Source organism: Pomacea canaliculata, linkage group LG2 (assembly GCF_003073045.1).
Source record: "Pomacea canaliculata isolate SZHN2017 linkage group LG2, ASM307304v1, whole genome shotgun sequence".
NCBI classification, from domain to species: Eukaryota; Metazoa; Mollusca; class Gastropoda; order Architaenioglossa; family Ampullariidae; genus Pomacea; species Pomacea canaliculata.
In genome coordinates, this window is record NC_037591.1 from 11,130,181 (window position 1) to 11,151,272 (window position 21,092).

The 21,092-nt window shown below is 39.7% G+C and overlaps 2 protein-coding genes across 4 annotated transcripts; one reads left to right on the top strand and one right to left on the bottom strand.

The window, feature by feature from the left end:
- Positions 1-1,566: 1,566 nt before the first annotated feature.
- On the top strand, positions 1,567-14,910 carry LOC112557989 (neuropeptide S receptor-like). Of its 2 annotated transcripts, XM_025228167.1 has the most exons (5): positions 1,567-1,905; positions 4,225-4,362; positions 5,393-5,677; positions 8,241-8,357; positions 8,675-14,910. In XM_025228167.1, the coding sequence occupies exons 2-5, from the start codon at positions 4,270-4,272 to the stop codon at positions 9,728-9,730; spliced, it is 1,551 nt and encodes a 516-aa protein (XP_025083952.1). In that variant the 5' UTR covers positions 1,567-1,905; positions 4,225-4,269; the 3' UTR covers positions 9,731-14,910. The 2 variants fall into 2 exon arrangements, with proteins under 2 accessions (XP_025083952.1, XP_025083951.1); XM_025228166.1 differs by lacking the exon at positions 1,567-1,905 and having other exon boundaries at positions 2,124-4,362.
- Positions 14,911-17,469: 2,559 nt separating this feature from the next.
- LOC112558250 lies at positions 17,470-20,718 on the bottom strand. Of its 2 annotated transcripts, XM_025228602.1 has the most exons (4): positions 20,240-20,718; positions 19,728-19,865; positions 19,351-19,504; positions 17,475-18,820 (listed from the first exon to the last, which is right to left on the bottom strand). In XM_025228602.1, the coding sequence occupies exons 1-3, from the start codon at positions 20,514-20,516 to the stop codon at positions 19,359-19,361; spliced, it is 561 nt and encodes a 186-aa protein (XP_025084387.1). In that variant the 5' UTR covers positions 20,517-20,718; the 3' UTR covers positions 17,475-18,820; positions 19,351-19,358. The 2 variants fall into 2 exon arrangements, with proteins under 2 accessions (XP_025084385.1, XP_025084387.1); XM_025228600.1 differs by having other exon boundaries at positions 17,470-19,504.
- Positions 20,719-21,092: the final 374 nt, after the last annotated feature.

The window sequence follows — 21,092 nt, forward strand, 5'->3', positions numbered from 1 at the left end:
AAACTAAATTAGAAGATGTTCTCATTAAAAGAACAGGTTTTCATCATGCTTATTGTGCACAAGGGAAATGGAATAAGCAGCCAGACCAACAGGACTTTACAGGCGAGAAGAGAGGATTGCATAAAAATGGAAATGAGAGTGGAGTGCTTGGCTTGCAAGGACTGTCTAAACATAGTACTCCATTGTCCAGCAAGCCCTCCAAACTAAAATACATGCACACATTTCACATAAAATTAACATTAAGTAACAAACTACTCTCATGTCAACACCTGGGTACTTTACCCAGATAAGCAGGGGGCTGTCTGGTGGGGGAGTGAGTGAGGGACTCTGGTATGAGCGGGTATGGGTTGGTGTTTGGCAATGGACGACGGAAGTGGACTAGAATGTGGGTGTGTGGGCATGTGTGTGTGTGGGTGCTCTTGTGCACAACACTGTCGATTGAGTGAAAGTCGGATGAAGAGAGAAGGGGAGAGAAAGAGATTAATATTCTTGGCATTTCATTTATGCATGTGACACCTTCAAGCCAGTCGTCATGCGTGCAAATCTCTATCTTTTGATGGAGGAAATAACAAAACAGTTTAAAAATAGGAGAAAGGAAGAAATCAATAGATGGAAAAGAAAAGACGACCATTTAAAATAGAGAATTATATTAGATTTCAATCTGACATCTTGGGGAAATCGAATCTGAGCGGATGTTAGTCAGGAAGACTAATAAAATGATGATTCCACGCGTGCAAAAATAATCTGGTTTGGTCATTACTTTTCTTTCAATCCGTACAGAGTATTCTCCATAATGAACAGCAAAGAAGCAAACAGTCCACAGTAAGTGAATACGTGAGATGCTTCATAGGGATGTTGTAGTCAAACTACGGCATAATTACATTGTCATAGTTTTTGCAGATTGAAATTCAAGTTTTTATATATAAACCAAACTATATTTAACAAAATTTCAACATTACTTAACCACACTTAAAGAAAGCATGTCGGATACGTTACACATGTTAATTTTAGAATAATAATGAATTTATCTGGCATGCTCTAGTTTTTTTTGTACTTCCACTTTAACCTCTGGTTGTTAAATAAATAGAAAATTATCCAATGTCAGTGCGTCTGACTATATTACACGCGCACACGTACGCACACACACATATTCTCTTTCTCTCTAGTAGTGATCCTTCTATCCCTCATAAAATGGTTTTGTCAGCAATCGACATTCCATGCTCTCCCTTAATCATCAATTCATAATCAGCTTCACTTGTTTGTGCATGTTGTTTCAAGATGTCAGACGTCGGCCAAAGTGACAGGTTGTCCATACCCCAGATTTATTTTCATTGAACATCGCATGCCTGCATTAGTGTCCCTCTCTGTGTGGTTGAGAGTGCTTTTCCGTGAAGTGAATATATTTCATTCCTACAAAGCAGCCTCGACTGGGAGTCGGTTGTGTTCTGCAGCCCCCATAAAGGGTCTGAAAGCAATGTCTAAACAGCTAAATATTTTTTTAAATCGTATAATAGACCGTGATGCGAAGAAAGCAGAGCGCTAGTATGTAAAACCCACAGTCTTTAACATTTGTTTTCAAAGTTACCGTTATTTCTTTCGTCAAGGATCATCGGTTTGAATATTTCCTTTGTGACTTGTAGATCAGTGTGTGTGTGTGTGTTTGTTTGTTTGTTAGGTGTGTTTTTTTTCAGACATTTTTCAGAAACTTATATTGGAATATATTTGGCAGTGCTGAGATCGCCATCATCTTCCTCAAGACGCACCAGTATCTCCATACAGTACAGAGAGAGGAGAAGGACATGAACTTTCAGTGACCTTCAGCCACAAAATATTCCCGGTGATAGTTTACCGCAGTAAGTGCTGACTGCTGTCCCCGGCACCGTGATCGCATTATAGTCTTCCACAGTAAGTGCTTCATTTCTATCTACAACGATGTGATCTCATAAAAATGGAAAAAAACCAAAACCAAATAGTTGATGTGCATTGATTTTCAGATATTTCTAATGTAACCAAATCCAGGAAAGGCTTATTTTAGTCTTCTCTTTAATTTGATCCTTTCCAGCAGTTTGTTTTACGCAGCATCCATATATAAATATAAATGTCAAACACACACATATATATATATATATATAATTATACTAACGATTTTCGTTTTCTTGTGTAATTCTTCAGATCCTTCAAATATCCCTCTTAGAGCCATCATCTATTTACACTCAGATGAGTTTGCACTTCCTTTTGAAAACGTGTGTTAGAAGACTAATGCTAGACCAAGTTCTATGAACACACCTGCAAAGTCGAAGAGGGTAGCTCTTGGCAACATCCAACAACATGAAGATGCTCATTGTTCGTATTTTATTGTTTCCTGCGGACAATCGCGTTTTTATCTCCAGCGAACGAAGACTGAGAACAACCATTAGTCACATCCTTCCAAAGAAAGAGCACAGAAAACCCGGACAAATCACAGAACAATAAGCCTTATCGGCAACTTAATTAAAATCATGCACGAAAGCCGAGCAACTGATACAAGAATAGTCTGGCTTTAGACCAGACAGGAGCACAGTTAAAAAAGACCTTTAACGGTCGCAGAAAAACATACAACACCATTAGGATCTCTTTCGCAACATCATCGACTTTAAAAAAGCATTTGACATTCTCTGGAACATGGAACTGTGGCATGCAATGCGAAATTTAACATCGTTCCCGTCATTGAATTGCTGTACAAAAGCCCAGTGAGCTCAATACTACAGGAGACCCAAATGGGAGTTTTCATTTGCACATCACTGGGTGTATGTCAAGGGCGTCCCCTGTCGCCTGTACTATTCAATATATTTTTGGAAAGACAGTATGCGAAAAACCCTTCCCACCCATCACAGCTTCATTTCCATCGGTGGGAAACCCATATGCAAAATACAATTTGCGGACGATATTGATCCCATGGCAGGTACCGACAGCAAACTACAAGACCTTACCGACACATTGCAAATGCATATGGAAAGGAGATCATCATTGAGATGAGCATGTTACGACCATCAACAACGGCAAAGCAGAGATTGAAATGAAAGGAGTACAGCTGAAAGAGGTGATCAGCTTTTCATATTTTAAAGCCACCTTTTTTTCAAAGATGGGAGTCAAAGCAGAAATCTGCATCAGGATCAATACAGCAACAGCATCTGGACATTATTTGGTGAAGCAGGACCATAAGGTTTTCTATAAAGTACAGACCGTACAAGTCCCTTGTAGCTCCCATCATGCACTGCAGATGCCAGATGTGAAATCTGCTTACTGACAGAGAGGAGAATACAGATACTGGGGACCAAGTGCCTATGGAAGCTTCTCCGAATCCCTTAACGAGGAACGCAAAACCAGTCACTTTGTAGGGAGCACCAGGAACCCCTTCTCTTAAATCTGAAAACTGAATAGATTAGATAGACACCCAAACTGAAAAGTCAATGTCTTTCAATTTTGCCAGGGTCATCAGCAATTCTAAAATAAAAAGAATTTTTCTACAAAAATCATTGAAGTGAACGCATGATTTCTTAGTCCCTCTTTCTGTTCCTATTGGACTATGTCATTCTCTCTTTCCTTTCTCTACGTACAGATAAAGGTAAAATACGCAGAATTGAAAAGCTAAAGAACTGTACCTCATACCTAAACAACACTTAGCTTGAAATAAAATTTCATTTAACTCGTAAGTATTTGCATTCATGCTTTCTGACCCAGCAATGGCACGGATGGAAATTTCGAGAACCAAATGTTTTTATAGGACATGGAATTAGATATTAGATTCGCTGCACTTCACCACACGAGGAAACCATACCATCGACCCACGATGGACATCATCGATTGCTCAAACAATTATCCGCCTTCTGTTTCATGTTAACTTAAGGATTTTGTCAAGAAGTTAACTGCTGATGACCAGCCAGTGAAAGACTTGTAGCCCTTGAAGCGAAATTACTGCTGTTGTTATGTGATTGGATCAATGGAGCGGATGCTAAAAGGGGAAAGAAGACATTTCCTAACCGAAGAAGAGGGGAGAGATAAATGATATATGAAAAGAGATAGAGAGAGAGAGAAAAAAAGAGGGGACTAAGTGAAAAAGAGAGAAAAAGAAAAGAGACACAAAAGTTAAAGAAAAAGAAGATTAAAGAAATAGAAAGAAAGAAAAAAAGAATAAAAGACGTTTTGCGAACTTTGAACGAACTAAACGCCTTGTTCGTGTTGAAGGGTAGTAAAGCACGGGTCTGCCAATCCTACCGTGGGAAGGTAACCATGGTTACGACAGAGGCCTGGATCGTGGGTGGTGGAGGCGAGAACGTAACAGGCCACATTCTTTCCGAGGATGACAAGCAACGGATAGCTGTGGTAAGGTGCTGGCTCCCCTCCAACCTTTCCAATGTCTGGTCCACAGTTTTCTGCCTTTTTCCTTCTCTTCTGTCCAATCCGTTTAAGCCTGTTGTTCAAATTTTTTTCAAATTTATCATTTTAAACGTTTTCTCGTATTTTTATTTTCTCTCTGATGTTTTCTTTCTTCTTCTTCTTCTTCTTTTTTTTTTTTTTTTGTCAAGTCCTGTACATCCTCGTCTTTTCAGCCCTTATTGTGTTTGTAGTCCTTTCTTCTCAGATAAAAATAATCCCGTAAAATTGATTTTCCGTGAACATCTCTTCCGGTACTGTTTGTCTTCGTCCTCGCCATCATTGCCCATTCCGCTTACACTTTCATGCGTCGCTAGTCTGTCTCCGACTTTTCTATAGTCTCATTTTCCTGTTTCATTTTCTCATCAGTTTTCCCTCCATCTTTTTCAATGCCTCATGCTCGTCTCTTTTCTTCATCGGTATTATCTCTCCTTCATTTTCTTGACCTTCTTTCACCTTCTTCGGTATCTTTATTTCATGACCTAATTCGTTTTCCTTTTCCAAATTCCATTAAGTTTTACTCTGCTCCTCGTGCCTCAGAAGTTCCATTTTTTTCTCATGTTTCTCTTTTTCCTCGTAACCTATTTTTTTCGCCTTCCTTTATTGTGTACACTGACTCCTAATGAACACTGGAGCAAAGTTTGATAGCAATGATAAGATTTGAAAGCTGACCGACAATGAAAATTGTCAGCAGAGAAATTTTTTCTTCCTTCCACCGAAAAGATTATTTTGTTCCCAAAATGAGTTTTTTTTTGTTTTTTGTTTTTTTGCCCTAGTGAGCCTTGTAGCCAGCCATAGTGTTCTGTGTTACTGATGTTGCAAGCATTTAAATAAAGAGCCAAGGGAAAAAACGTCCTTCTGGACTGGACGCTTAATGAATATATGAGCAAGATAGGCAAATGTTTACAAATTGTCGTGTAAGTTTTAACAAATAGTTAAATTTGTAAAATATGTGAGTACAGGTTCTCTTCCAACGCAGGTCAGCATCATAATGATCTGCACCATAGTGGGCAACCTCACCCTCATCTTCGCTCTCACGTGCAAGCGCTCGCGCCGTATAAAGCGGGTCAACGTCTTCTTGATCAACCTCGCCATAGGCGACCTCGCTGTGGCTTTCTTCACCAACACCACTGAGATCTTCTTCCTGGCATTCGGTGACTGGGCTCTTGGTCCGGCAGCCTGCAAGATCTCTGTCTACACACAGATTGTCACCTTGGCGTCTGCTACTTTTCTGCTGACGGCCATGAGCATCGACAGGTACCAGGTAAACAATTTTTCAGGAAGGAAGTCGAATGAAATGGAAGAACTACTCTATTCAGCAATAATGGAGTTTTGCTGTGTTCTAAAAAGTCCCGCAGGTGAATGGCCATAGAGGCAGTGAATGTAAGTGGCTGGTCATGTTCAGGGCATAAAATAAATGTGGAATGCTAAGCCTAATAACCATTTTCTTCCGCCTCCTTTACCTTCTTTAATAAATAATGTACCGTACTCATTTCTGCTTCACGGCTGCTGGGTGGGGACGGGGATTTTCCAGCCACATACCCGACTAAGCCTCGAGACACAGTCGAACGCATTAGCCACCATTCTATGAAGCATCCATTACACCCATTCATCTGTAAGAAGTCTTTTTACCGACGACCTTTTCATTTTAAATCTTTTATAATTGTGAACATTTTCTGATGATGGGTCCTTGTTTACCAACCTGTAAAATCGGTTAAATAGTTACATTTACATTGCTTTTATTAATGTGACGGCGATGCAACAAGCATTTGTGTTTAAATGTTACGATGCAGAAGACAATTGAACATTTTTTTAACATTCGGAACGACAGCAAATGTACAGTTGGAAGAGGATTGATTATAATATTCCCCAAGTTGAATAAAAAAATCTTTGACCAACACGAAGAGCAGGAGAGTAAAGTTTAATTTCCCAAACCAATTTCTCTTTCCAAATCTTAAGCCTCTCGGTCTCCTGTCTTTGCAAACATTGCTTTCAACGTTCAAAACCCTAAAGTGTTTTCACAATCTTGATTAAAAAAAACATTCCATCCCTATTTTCTTTTCTCCTTTTCCTTTTTCACTTCCTGTCCCAATAGTCCCGGACAACATCCTGTAAAGTGTTGTTACTACTGAAAATATCTCTTTTCCAGCATCCCAGAGAATTTGTCATTCGTGGAGTTCAATCCAGCCCGCACCGTGCGCATACAAGCCCTTATTTATTTCTCATTTTGAGCGAGGCTAAATTTGGACAAATCTCTTAGTTCCAAGATGAAAATGGCCAACATTTCCAGCCTAACATCTTTTGATTAGTCTGATCGCAATCATGTGTCTACTTGCCCAGAGTCTTTACATTAATGATTATTTTAGGTTGTAAGAAACAGCAGAAAATATTTTATGTAGACGAAAAAAGACTTAGTTTCTTTCGCTATTTAAAGTAATTCCAGAAATATTGTCCTTCTAGAAATTCTAGAAATTCCTTCGGTCAACACACAACTATTGGTAGTGAGATAATGATGATAATAATGATGCTGTCGTTGATATTGACCAAAAATCGTTAATCTATAAAAAATAAATTAGAGCAAGAGATGTTCCAAGAATAATTGGGTTCAAGAGTATATATTTTCAATTAAGAGAAAATAAATAGCTTTAAAGCTAAACGTTTTGAATTCCAAATTAAAAAAAAAAACATTCGAAATTATATGAAGTGTAGACACCAAGAGTTGTCAAGAGAACTCGATCGAAGTGGTCCAGAAAATTTGCACTTTTTAAAAAATAAGTTTTAAAGGTCGATTCATTTGGGAAACTTCTGCGTATTAAAAAAAAGTTCTGATGTTCGTTTCCTAGGGAAATGTCTAAAATGAAAAAAAAAGTTGTGAGTGACCCTGGATGAGAATGAAAATGTAAGGTCTGTAGGCTGCCAATATTCGTCTGAAGTAAGATTCATTGGTTGACTTTCGGGACTAGCTTTTGGCGACAGACATTCGATTGATAGAAAATAAATCTTCAAATTCCATGATGAGCACAGAAACGATCAATCAGACATCGAAAGTAACTTCCGTCTAGTGCAATTAAGTGTAAAAAATAAGTTTCAGTCATACCCTGTTTAAATAATTGCATGGACGTTCTATCTATACTTCTTATACAGACATACTAAGGGACTAGTGAATGAATCCAGATTAACACTTAGAACATTAGAAAGAAAGAAGAAATACATTAAAGAATCGAAAGAAGAAAATAAACAAGAAAAATATTTTTGTTTATCGAAAAAAGGTTCTTGTTTACATATGCTCGTTTGAAAAGGATAGCCACTCTAAAGTAATCTTTTTTTTAAAAACCAGGAAGCATACGTCACTGAAAAAAGTAAAATGAATTTTTCAAGAACTCACTTAAATCCATTTAAAGCTCTACTACAGTAAAACAATATTTTAAAAAATAAAAGCTCAGCAGAGCTCAGTCTAAACACTATTTCTCTAAACATGAACGAATAATTCTTCCGTGCTTTGGACACACTCACAGACATCAGGATGAACAGAAAGATGTCAACGCTGCAACATTAAGATTGTATATGGATATGTTCACGTGGTCAAGACTTCAGCTCATGAGAGAACTGAGACTAAATGTCAATGAGTCTGTGTCTCGTGCCTGTGGACGATCGGACTTTGACTCTTTGTCTGCATGGTGATACTTGAAGACGTGCGTCAGGAGGACGGAGGGAGTAATTCACTCACATTTGGGGAAAATAATACCTTGTACCGAGATCAGTCCAGTAACTTGCAGAATAGGTTGAAACCTTTAGTGTAGGAGTTAACATTTTGTCCTGGGTTTCAGGTGATCGTGAAGCCTATGCAGTCACTAGCGCGCCGACCTCGAATCTGTCGAAAGGTAGCCGTTGCCTGGGTGATGGCCTTCATTTTTGCAACGCCGCAGCTGTTCATCTTCTTACAGGTAGGTCTGCAGGTAGAGAATACTGTTTAAAAATGCCGGCATGGTTGCATCCCTGGTGACCCCATCTTCCATTGCCATGTTCTCATAAATTAATTAGCTACTCAACAAAGTTATTATTGTCGTTAACAACTTTCAAAATTTAAAGAAATCCTGGAAACAGGAGAAGGGTGAAAAGAAGGAATTAAAGAAGAAAAAAATACAGTAATGGCGATGACCATGACAATCAAAATAGACAATGGACAACGACTACGACGACGATGATGATATTGTATGCCCTCCTTTCATATCACAATCTCCTTTCCATCGTTGTCTGTCAGGTGACCAAGATGGTGGACGGCAAGCCTGAACGGCACTGCCTGAGCAAAGGCTACACGGCAGAATGGCAACGGAAGGTTTACATGAGCTTTCTGACTCTGTACATCCTCCTCATCCCCATGGCCATCATGCTGTACTGCTACGTCAACATCATCCACGTCGTGTGGATCCGCGCGCGCGCTGACGACCGCCACGACCTCAAGTCCTCCGCGCCCAACGGCTGCAGCGTGGAGGAGGCGGCAGGGTCACCGCGCATGTCTGTGCGCCACGGGCTGGTGACGGCGTCCAAGCGGCGTGTCATCACCATGACCCTGACGGTCATCGTTGGCTTCCTGGTGTGCCAGACTCCCTACTTCATCGTTTCGCTGGTCCGCATCTACAGCGACTACCGCATCAAGCTGCTGCCGGCGCTGGCGGTGTCGGAGAACCTTGTGCTCATGCACTCGTCGCTCAACCCCGTGCTGTACGGACTCTTCACCCTCCGTCAGCACCACGTCACCGCCCTTCTGTCTTTCTTCAACTGCCGCTCGCGCTCCGCCTCTGCTTCCGCTTCCTCTTCCGCTGCCGCACACGCGGGCGAACGACGGTACCTCCTGAACGGCAAGTCAGATGGCACGTGCAAAGCGATCAAACCGCGCGCTGGAGCTCCTCCGCGCAGAGATATTGGCGTGGATGGAGGAACGGTGCGCAAAATGCATGGGGTCGCCAGCAAGGTGTTATGCAGCGAGGAAACGCTGCGACAGGCGACATACCGGAGGAAGGAGGAGACTGACAAAGAGACAGGAGCGGCTCATCGGGATCAAGGCTTGCAGTGTCCCAACGGGACAAACCTGCCTTTGCTGCTCATCGCCAACAAGGCGGCTGTCTCGGCGGCGGCGGAGGAAGATAGGTCATCGACCTCGACCGCGATCGAGGCCCCAGCTAAAGCTGTCGTCGTCGTCGCCGCCAGTCCGGGTAGATCGTCACTGGTATCCTCAGAGGCGTCAGCAGCGGGTGTACCTGCTCAGTGGACGCCTACCTGCTTGTCATCCAACAGTGAACACCACAGCTGTGTGTAGAGAAGCGTGCAAGACTGAATTTAATATTTAACGGATTTAATTTGAAAGTTTCGTTCCGTATCTGTGATAAGTCATTGTTTATTGTTATCTTTCACGGTTATAATTAGTTTTTAATTGCTTACTGTAATGAACGACGACGACAACAACAAAAAAAAAAAACAAAAAAAAAAAAGATGCAATCATACCGTTGGCTTGCTCAACATTTTTTCTTGGAATCAGGGACTGCAATCATTCAAGTGAAGCTGGTGTGAGTTACCATACATGAGACATGAGAGTCAACTCATCGTGTTTCGCTGTCATTTATTTTATTTTAAATGTTGCACTACAGCTTTATACAAAGGGAGGAATCCTTTGTGTGTGAAATGAAGTCTCCCTGACCTAGTTAAATGAACGATAAGACATAAATCTACAACACGCATGTATGTTTTACAAGTTTCTATACAAGATATCAATCATGGTTAGAACTTTTGTGCCTAAATGGATGTCTACAGATAATTTTCTAGAGCAACCACTCCAGACCACGTTCTTTGATGCTGGAACTTTCCTGCTCGACTAAACTCTTGTTATATTATTTTCTTGAAAGAAATATACTGATAGAAGAAACGTTTTCCATTAAAACATCAGGATCAATTTTTGTGACTACTGCGACGACTACTACTGCTACTAATGGAAGAAGGTGCCTGATGAGCTGTGGTACACCAAGCAGTGGCTTGCTACTATCGTGATGATCTCGTTTGAACCATGTTTTCTCAGTGGGCCTTAGGATTGTAGTTGTTTCACGACGGAGAATATGCCGCCGGGCAGCTTCATTGTCTGGTTGGGCGATGTTACGATGATATTGTGACGACTGCTTAGCAGTTACGAAGTTTCTGTTGTGCGTTGATAAAAGCAGTTTTTTCCCCCCATGCTTATGCCACGGGTTCAGCTCTCATTCACCGGCGTTTTACTTTTTAAAAACAAGTTTCTAAATTTTGTTTTTATGTATTTCATTCTTTGTTCTGTCTTGCGAGTATTTTTGTTTGTTTTTGTTTGTTTGTTTGGTTTTTTTTTTTGTCTTTTTTTTTATTTTGTAAAATAATCTTGTTTGCGCTAAAGGTTCAGCAAGTCTTTTTTTTTTTTAATTTTAAAACATTTTCACAAATTTTTTAAAATTTGGAAAACATTTTTCTTGCAAACTCGAATGTTTCTGAGTACTTTAGGTTTGCGGTGGAGCGAGGGTCTGAGGCTGATGACATGTGAAGACAAAAGATGCTATGAGAATGCATCGCCCAAGGGAAGTAATGTCGCCGTCAGGTACGAGTTGCGGGCCTTTCTCATAGCCGTGTACACCAGTGTGGTGATGTTTCTGTCAACTCACCGATAACATTGTTTTCTGGCTGTTGACGTTGAACGGGTGTTGTACGGTACATGCTCTGTAATGAGGCTAACTTTCTAAGGTATGTCTGGATCAGAGGGGTATCCTGAAACAACATAGAACAGGGTGCATGCAAACACGAGCTTGTGCAAGAAGTTGCCTTATCCTGCAGTTAAAAAAATAATAAAAGAAAACAAACATAATTTGCATGCTGCAGCATTGCTCGAAACATTTATTTAAAAACACTTGACGGCCGTGTCTGGTCTGTCAACAGATACCGGAAAAGGGAGTGTGGAAGATATTTTCTGTCCCTTAGAATAATAGGAACATTTTACAGGGTCGTGAAAACAGAACGGTGCTTAGTGTTAAGGCTTCAGCAGCTGTCCTTTTTTTTTATAAAAAAAATTAAGTTAACTTCTTGAACAAATATTTCTGCCTTTCGATGTGTGAAAATTGATATTTAAGTCAACCAGGTTCTACATCATAATTATTAAGGATCTCACATCACACTTGACAGCCAGTGTCGCGCTATTTCCAACTGTTTTGTAAACAAACGATACTACACAACTCACATGAACCATGATTAATGCTGATTGTATGTATGCCTGTCTGTCTGTCCTAACCTGCTAGCCTTGTCATGGAAGCATGCATGGCATAGACCCACCCATACCCCATCAACACAAGCAAACGAAATGTAAGGGGATAAGTAGATTGTATAAGAGAGAAATAAATAAAAGTTTATTTGTCTGATTGCTGATTGATCTCAAATAATGTAACCATTCAAATAAATAAATAATAGTTTAAAAAATAAATAAATGAAGTAAACAAAGGAAAGCAGATGGAACACAGTTGATATCACCGAAAAAGAGCCTGAATCTCAGCTGTCGACTCGACAAACGGATGACCCAGAGTCGACAAACATTCGTCGCATTTTTTTATGTCCTGTCCTCTGGGTATGCGTGCCATTCCTTTGCTTTGTCGTCTCAGAGATCACTACACGCCCTCCAGCCCCACCCACCCACAGTCTTTTGTCTTTTTTTTCCTTTAGAGCCATGTAAGAACTTTTCCCTCGCAAAGTTAATTGAAAGCAAAGAAGATTGGTCTGATGCGCGTTGTTTTTAGTGGGTACACTAGTCTGCGTGTACGACGACACTGTATATTTTGTCTTCTTAAGGAAAAAAAATTGCTTCAGGGAAAGTAATGGAGAAAAGTTCACCGAAATACAAGATTTTGGATTTAACTTTAGTTTAGTACTGTAGGCTTTGATGCCTTCCTAACCATTCAATGTTTCTCTTCAAAGAATAATGTATTTGTTTACAGTAATATTTTTTCGGAGGCGCTTGGGTGGTCAGGACCCTTATGGACTATTGTTAATTGTAGTTATATTCGGCGAATACTTTCCCTTGAAGTCCAATCAAATACACAACCATTTGACCAGTTGAGCTAAAATACCCGTGTTTATAGGACGTGTATACTTACGTATACTTTACTTTGAGTTTTGATGATTCCGAATATGCGATTTTTTTCGGAATTGAAAGTAAACGTGTTCGGAGAAAATGTGTGGGTGAGTTAGTGAGTGAATATCTGTGAGAGAAAACTAACTCCAACCGAAAATGGATACCTAATAGCAAAGTGTGTAACAGACCTGTGAGCATCCATAATTACTCATTGTGTGTGTGTGAGAGAGAAAGAGATTATATATTAAGGTTGAGAAAGGTCTCCTCTTCTATAATTATATCCTCATCATGTGTCTTCTTTGTATATCCTTGTGATGAATATGGTGAAACTTTAGTGACTTACAATAGTTTACATCACTGTAAGCACTCCATGTAGCCGGTCTGTTCAGTAGTGCATCATAAGTGTACTGTGCTAATTAATTAGCTTTTTACGTGTCCTTCGCAGGCAACTTTCAAAATGTCTTCTTGGAGCTCCACACGTTAACTTTTTAGTCATGTGATGGCGATTCAAGAGACTTTTTGTCTTTTTATTTCGACGACTGTTCCGTCGTAGATGTTCCTGAGGTCTTGTATGCCATGATGCTTTTGGTGGGAAGTGATGGCTTGAATACGATGACATGCTCTTCACGCCTGATTGCTGCTTCTCTTTGATTATTTTTTTAAATTCGCTGTGTGAGATAGATGTGTGTATGCTAATCTAAGTATATATGCAAATTTTGTTACTTGTTAATTTATTGAATGTGTGAGTGTATAACAATTGCTCAAGCAAGCTTTTGTGTATCACGTTTCTTGACAGCACTTTGACTTGCAATCATTAGCCAGGAACATATCAAATGTTAATATAAGAGTGTATGTTCACCAGTAACTAATGTTTGGAAAAATAATGAAACAGGCATTTTTCTCAGTCTTTCTTGTTTTACAAAGGAAAAACTTAACATTGTTTAGGCATTACGACGAGTGATTTGGAAATTTCCATTAGTGTCAAATTTATAGAAAAATAAAACTGAAAATATTTGTTCCTGCTTCTTGTTTCTAACAGCAAAGACAAAACAAAATTCATAAGACTGACCAGCATCGAGAAAGATGATTGTTGACCCATGTCGATATAATACTGGTTTAGTGAAATGTTTATTCTCATGTACTGACGGGAATTTCGTAATACTGGTAAACTAATTCCCAGAAACAGAAAGTCTCCAAAAAATATCGTTGGACTGGTGTTCGGATTTGTAGATATATTTATTGCTGTTTTAGTCTGTATACAGCGTTCAAATAAATGTTTTCAGACTAGATGACAAGGTCATTTCCTGTAAAAGATATTTTTTAAAGAGAAGCTGTAATGAGGTCTAAGTACTTCACAACCACTTTACCAAGAATGACATGAACATGACACGAGCAAATGAAATGTGAAACGACCCTGTCATGCCTTGCAGAGTTGTTTTTTTAAATTATTATCATAAAGATTTGCTTTGGGAGGAATAGCTTCTCGTGCTGTCTTTCTGGTATGAATGGGATGCTTGGTGGGATGTCGGGTGCTCAGCACAAGGGACTCACTCCATAAATTGGCTGCAGTTCCTTTTCTCGACCAACTAGGAAATAACAGAGGTGCGAGAAATAAGCAATCTGAGCTCTCCAGACTAAGGCAGTGGGCGGGGATGATGTTATCTTGAGAATTACAGAGAATTATTGAGAAACCCCATCCTCTACCTCACTTATCCTCTCTCCCATCTACTCTACTCCTTCTTACTCTTTCTTGCGAGGATGCCAACATCTTTCTCTGATATAGCCACGCACTTAAAGACTTTTCTTAAAAAAAAAAAAAAAAAAATTTGCTTTATCGCTTTCTCGTGAGCAGACAGGATTATTGCATGTTAGTGACTGGAGACGAGATTCAGTGATAAGCAGCTGTCCAGCCATCTCACACCTGACTGACATCCCAGGGCCAATGATTAGAGTGTTTTAGTCTTCCTTCCGTTACAGTACTATCACCATTCCTGCAGGATCTTTCAGGTTGACGTGGGTATATATATCTTTCTTTTCTTTCGGCATTCGCAAATAGTTCTCAGAAGATTTTTTGTGCCTTTTTGGTGGGGTCTACAAGTCTTGGCCAGGAAATCGCTCGCTGGCATTAGCAAGTATTTTCAGTCTCTGTCTTTGGCTGCAGTGAAAGTGAGGCCGGCACGCAACAGAAAGCCAGTCTCATGCCTCGCTTCCAGAAAATATCAGAGAAAGTCACGTATGTCCAGCGACATCCAGCGACAGGTTAATTTCAATAATTAAAATTTAGTGAGCTTGAATTTCTCCCTTGATTCCTCGCTGTTCCTATTTATAATAATAGATCATCTGAAATGCAGCATATAATTCACTTATAATACCACTTTTACATTTTACATACCGTACCTTCATTTTTATCTGTAGGTGAAGAGTTATTGGGAAAAATCCAGTCCAATCAAAGTTTTAACATGGAGAAAATGTTTTATGAAAATAATGTAAATACGTTTTTCCCTTTATTTTGTTCTAACCGTCTATTTGTTTATTTGAATATCTAAAGGTATTAGTACCCTACACAGACTCGCTTGAAGCAGTTGTCTAGCGATTGTCCCGTGAGGACTGTCTGGTATGATTAAGCCTGCAAATGCTCATGAATAAATGAATAAAAAGTAACACCACTTCTTCAAGATTCTACTTACGAAGTTGGCGACTGACTGGGAAGAGGACACAGAAAAAAATAACAAAAACAACAATGATCAACATGTCACGTCCGTCAGCCATGTTGACGAAGACCCGTATGTCGTCTTTTGTCTTTCAGTAACTCTTCTATGCTAGAGATTAACAAAATAAAGATGTATTCTTTCTTCGGCTTTGTCGTAACTTATTATCTAAACACTGTCGACTTGCCAGCCTGGGTAGTCGTGAGCCTTTGAATGTTTCTTCTTAACATTTCTCAGTCTATCTCTGTTTTTATCTCCTTTTATTTGTCTTTCTGGCCGTGTGTCTGTCACAGTGCCACCATTTGCTTAATTTCCTTTAGATTCTTCTCACTGTGTTTTGTTCTTCTTATCTTCTCCGACCGCTTATCGATGTTTTCAGGGGTTAAAAAAAATTTGTCTATCTCAACGGATGCATGAGTGAACTTGTGGCTGGCTGGATGACGTAAGTCGAGTTCACGGTCGGTTGCGTCTGGTTGCTTTCAGCTCATCAACAGACTTGATGTGACTTGAATAGGAAGTTTCCTCCTCCCACACTTCGGCGATGTGTCTGAAACTCTTTTCTCTAACGGTCACTCCCTCAAGATATTGACTGGTTTCAAAGCCGAGCTCCTTGCACAGAGTGACCCCAGGATGAAAAACATGGCTGGCTAATGAGCAAACGTCATCAACATAGATGTCTATGCCTGACTGTACGTGTTTCACGTGCTTCAATGCTTACAGGAGCGCGAGATTTTTTTTTTTTTTTTTTTGCTTGTTTCTTCTGAATGAATGTGAAAGGCACTACTTACGGCGCATTTCTTTCTCTTATATGTGTGTGTACAGGAGGGTGCTTCTTCCCATTTTACTTTCCTGTACACATGCTTAGTTTTAACTTCTGAATGTTCAGGAAGCTGTAACCACTTTTGTGACAATAATACCACATTCGAGAAACGGCACCCGAAAACGTGCGCACGCACACACATACACACTGAATACTGTCAAGAATGCTTTGTCTCCACTCTCTGACCTGCGGTTTCCTGGCTTATGGTAATCTCACCAATACTTTGAACCTTTAAAGTCCTGGATTCAGGTTTCATCTCCCGCACACAAATTTGATTTATCATCGGAGAAGTTATCTATTTATAGCCGCCTCACTCTGGTACAGCCTTCGACTCAGCAATTAATCGATCTTCGCCGTCTACCCGGATTAGAACAATTAACCCACTATGTCCTGGCACCAGCTCTTCCGTCTTGATGTGGATACAATTCATCACTCACAATATTCTTAACAAATCGCAGCCAAGTACTACTTCCGACCGGTAATTACATCCAAGAGGATCCTCTTTAATTACATCTATCAATTAATAGCTAACATTGAAGTAGGAATATTAAATCTGGAAACGCCCTTTCCTGCATCGATATTTCATAGCAGCCTGACGTTTTCAAGTATAAGATATGATGTGATCACTTTGAACACTGACAGTTTGATGATTCACGTGTTTTGACTGTCTGCCATCTTTGTGTGTGGTCTTCCCCACTGGCTCAGTAATTTATCTGGACGGGTGGGACGTTAATTGATGATTTAGGAAACGAACGTCAACAGAGGTGAGCTGCTAAGCAGACTGATGCGCACCACCTCTAGGGTATCGGGTGGCGACGCTGTGGCTGACCACGTGAGACAAGATGGCTGAAGGGTTCAGAGGCAGCCTAGAGTGTTTGATAAGGCGTCAAGTGTAGGGACACTGATGGAGTGCAATGGCTTAAAGTCCATTAGCTCGCAGCGTCCCTTAGGGTGGCGAGCAGTTACATCATTCTTTGATGTAGGAACAGGAAGTGGCAGCATGACAATTCAACTTAAAGATTTCCAGTGAAGGAGAAAACTAGTTCCGCTGCTGCATCAGGCGAGCCCTTTAAGAGGGAAATTTTCTTGTCCTCTTCCAGCTTAAGCTCAGTGTCCACTGGAAATGTTTTGATTGATCGTAAAGTTTATATCTATCAGTATCGCACGATTTCTTAAACAATAATAAGTTGTAGTCATTATGAAGATCTACCATCTGTTTCAAATAAATTTATAATTTCGAATTTCATGCAAATGTAAAAGGAATAAAATAGAAAAATTGAGAAATTGCAACTCAAATGTGACATCTCCTCCATCGTGGATCCCTAATTAAAATTTAAGACCAAAATCATCAGTTAGATGCATGTTTAATAACCAAATAGAAATTATCATCGATCGTGGCTTTTTGTTTGCTTTTGTTGCTCGTGATGTGCTTTAAGTGCTGTTTGTGTTAACCGAAAACAAATTTCTGTTCAGGACCACAAGGACTGATTGAATGAATCTGTAAGAAGGGAAAAATCATTTGCGTATGAATACATGGTATTCACACATTCAAATTAAAACTAATAAGATTAAATTTCTCTTTTAATTGTGCATCTGATTCCACGTCAGCTGTCTCATGTGAGGGACTTAATCCTACAGCTACTGGACCGCACAGTGACTGTTATCTTTCGCAATCGCTTGGAGGGACGACAACCTATAAAATCGTTTACCATCTACCTGTGAAGGTATGTAAAAGGAATATTGCTAATAAAGGCTACAGTAGTATTTTTCTGTTTCTTCAGCGTGGAGTAATTTATTCCTAACAAGTTACCCGAAACAATGAGAATATTTCTTCCTGCGACATCTCTGTAAGTTTTTACTTACTTGTCGACCACAGTATTACTTGCATACAAACACACATACATCGATACATACCTCCTCTGTTGCATAAAGAGATATACCCTGAATATACCATTCCAGGTATAAGCACAGTAAGGATTGTCGCAAGTAAAGTGAACTACATAACATGGATGCGAACCTCCGCATATGGAGGCGAACCACTCTTTGATTCCCTTGCTGTTGACCCACGCTGAACAGAAGTTTTACTCCGTAATCATCACAAGACAAACTTCCTATATTGCATCTTCAACCTTTGTTATTAATGATGTGCTGTGTATATCGTCCAGCGCTTACAAGCAGTCTAAAACATTTTTGTGGATAGAAAAACCATGAATTTCCATGTTATAGACGATAAAACACGAAAACTCAAGCTTTATGTTACCACAGTGCATCATTCCATTAAACAGAAAAATGAACTTACCTATACAAATAGACTTGCCATCTAAACCCTCATCTCTCGGGAGCAATGCTGGGGAATATTCCCCCCGGAGAACATTTTATTTGCTAATCGGTAAACCACAGCATATTTTTCACTATCATTTGCAATTCTTATTCATCTGACAAAACGTTCCCTCGGGACATGTAAACAACCTTGTAACATGTACATGTGAGATGCACAGAAATTTAAAAACAAACAACATTATAAAAAGATTCCCACATACGAGTAATCTATAAAATATGTGATATCCTTAAGATTTCTTAATACGGTCATATTTCATTAATAAAGACGAGAGCAAGCAAGGAAATAAAACAAAAATAAAAATAAATAAAAAGGAAAACTGAGAAGGATCGGATTAAGCAACGTAGTTAATGTTGATGTTGTAAGCTCTGGCTGTCGCAGTAGTTCGATGGTTGAGTTTCTCTCCCTTTTCCCTAAAATGATTAAGAATAGTCTTTCAACCCAAAGCCTGGATTTTCCTTCAGCGGACTGTACTTTCGTTTTAATCCAATATGTGACCGACTTCTTCGAAAAATCTACTGATCACAGCACTAATGACATATAAACAGAGCTATAAATAACTTGCTTCATTCACACAATTTTTTTGTCTTCAGCTTTTGTTTGTACATAAAGTGATATTTACTAATATATTGATTTCTGCATTTGAACCTGCAGCTGAGCAAAACTTGCAGTTATTATCACACCTGATAAATATATCCTGCTGTTCTTGTTTTCATGTCAGTATTATCTGTCTGCTACAGGGAGTTCCTCTGTAGCGATACAGTAGTTTCACCATTTGTAGTTCAATAAGAAAGAGCTTGACAACAGTATCTAATCTTACCGACACCTAAACTAACAACACCACGAAAAAACATAAGATGAACAGAAAAATAATTAGTTCCATGATTCCGTTCTTTGAAATCTTTATTTATTTATTTATTTATTTATTTATTTTTTTGTTCACCCTTTTAATCACTCCTTCTTCTTCAGCAGTTCTCGTATTTCCAACATTCCACTCGGAAAAAGCAAAAGGCCGGCTATGAAGGTGGCCCCAAGGTATACACGCACATTCATCGTTTGCACGAAGTAAATGATGCACCCAGCGAGTACGAAGGGACCTGTAATTCAAAACCTTGTTGTTAGGTGAACCCTGATTTTTACTCAATATCTGGACTGCCAAACAAAACCAATACTACTCCATTTTCCCAGAAAGATTTTTTTGTAATGTTTATTCTTATTCTAAGGAGTTGTTTGCAGGACTATTATTGCTCTGGCTTGACATCCAATAGCTAACAAATAAAAACCAAAAACAGAAATCCCACCAGAAAATAATAATCTTACCATCCAATATGGAGCAGACGCGGGAAAGCTTTCCAGTGATGAGCTGGTCAGGGAAATACTTTTCCAGGAGCGATAATACAAAGCCAGCTGAGAGCAGGAGACCAATGATCTCATATAGTTGCACCCACCATATCAAGCCTAAAGTACATTCAAACGATCCACGAAGTCAGCATTAATAATGTCCGTAAAGAAGAGCAAGTAAGCGTATACTTAGAAAAGGAGGGCGAGATGGTTGCTGTCGCGTGTATTGCTGTGATCAATGGCGGCTAAACACGCAATGAAGGATCAATGATGGGTTTAAAGCTCTCTCACACACATAAGAATACACACACACACATTCACATACACACCATATTCAAAAACACATTCACACACATACATGCGAGCGAACACACACCTCCCACATACACACACGCGAGCGCCGAAAGAAAGTTGGTGAGGGAAGAAAGAAAAGATAAATAGTGTTGTTACTGTTTCATTGCGGCTAAATTTAATTAGCTACTGCCACTTACCTGTATTGTATAATCTGTTTAAATCATTTCCCGACGCGTGCTTCTTACATGAGGTCGAGAAGCCATTATAGCCGGTGTCATACCAGAAAGGATTCCAAAAGCCCACGAGCAAAAGACAAAAGCCAGTGATTTTCATGACAAGCGAGTGCTTGATCAAGAAACCGTACAGAGTGCCCTCTGCAGTCGCTTTAACTCGTTCCTGAGCAGACTGATTAATATAGTTCGTGACACGATCACGTACGTCCACCACCGCTTGTACAATGTTGGCCATCGCCATCTTTCTAGTGCCGTGCAGCACCTCTTTGCTTTCAATTAGAGACGAGTTTGCCTTGCTGGGGGAGTACACCTTTCTGAACACCCTGCTGTTCTCCTCAGTGTCGGTAGTTGTTGTTGTTGATTGAAACGCACGAAAGGTTGACACAAGTGCATTGCGTTGCCCGGTTCCTTTCTGAGAAATGACTGGTGGAATATATAGCTGAGCTTAAGCTTCAGGTTGTGGGTGACGAACGGTGACGAACATGCGCCGAGAGATTTACAGACCCAGCCATTCAAATAGCAGTTAATGTAAGACTGTAAACCGATTAAATAATTATGGTTTAAGTTTTTTCCTCTTTCTTTGAATGTAGGTCGCTGATCAGTCACTATGTACGAAGTATAGACATGTCAGATTATATTGCAGCCAGTAATTTGATATGACACAGAACGTTAGTATATGATTTTCTAGTTGACTTGTCTTTCCCTTTGAGGGATCTCTGCTGTTTACAAGTTAGGAGAACTGCTTAGACCAACGTTTTAAAATTCTTAAGTAGAGGGAGAAAAAGTCTAATAAACACAAGGTAGCATAACTCTTCAT

Bases quoted from the DNA above. Each gene is read 5' to 3' on its own strand.
- LOC112557989 (XM_025228167.1), top strand. From the start codon at position 4,270: ATGGTTACGACAGAGGCCTGGATCGTGGGTGGTGGAGGCGAGAACGTA. The intron at 5,678-8,240 runs GTAAACAATTTT...CCTGGGTTTCAG, and splicing joins TGAGCATCGACAGGTACCAG to GTGATCGTGAAGCCTATGCA. The intron at 8,358-8,674 runs GTAGGTCTGCAG...GTTGTCTGTCAG, and splicing joins AGCTGTTCATCTTCTTACAG to GTGACCAAGATGGTGGACGG.
- LOC112558250 (XM_025228600.1), bottom strand. From the start codon at position 20,516: ATGGCGATGGCCAACATTGTACAAGCGGTGGTGGACGTACGTGATCGT. The intron at 19,866-20,239 runs GTAAGTGGCAGT...AATGTACTTTAG, and splicing joins AAACAGATTATACAATACAG to GCTTGATATGGTGGGTGCAA. The intron at 19,505-19,727 runs GTAAGATTATTA...TTTGAATTACAG, and splicing joins CGTCTGCTCCATATTGGATG to GTCCCTTCGTACTCGCTGGG.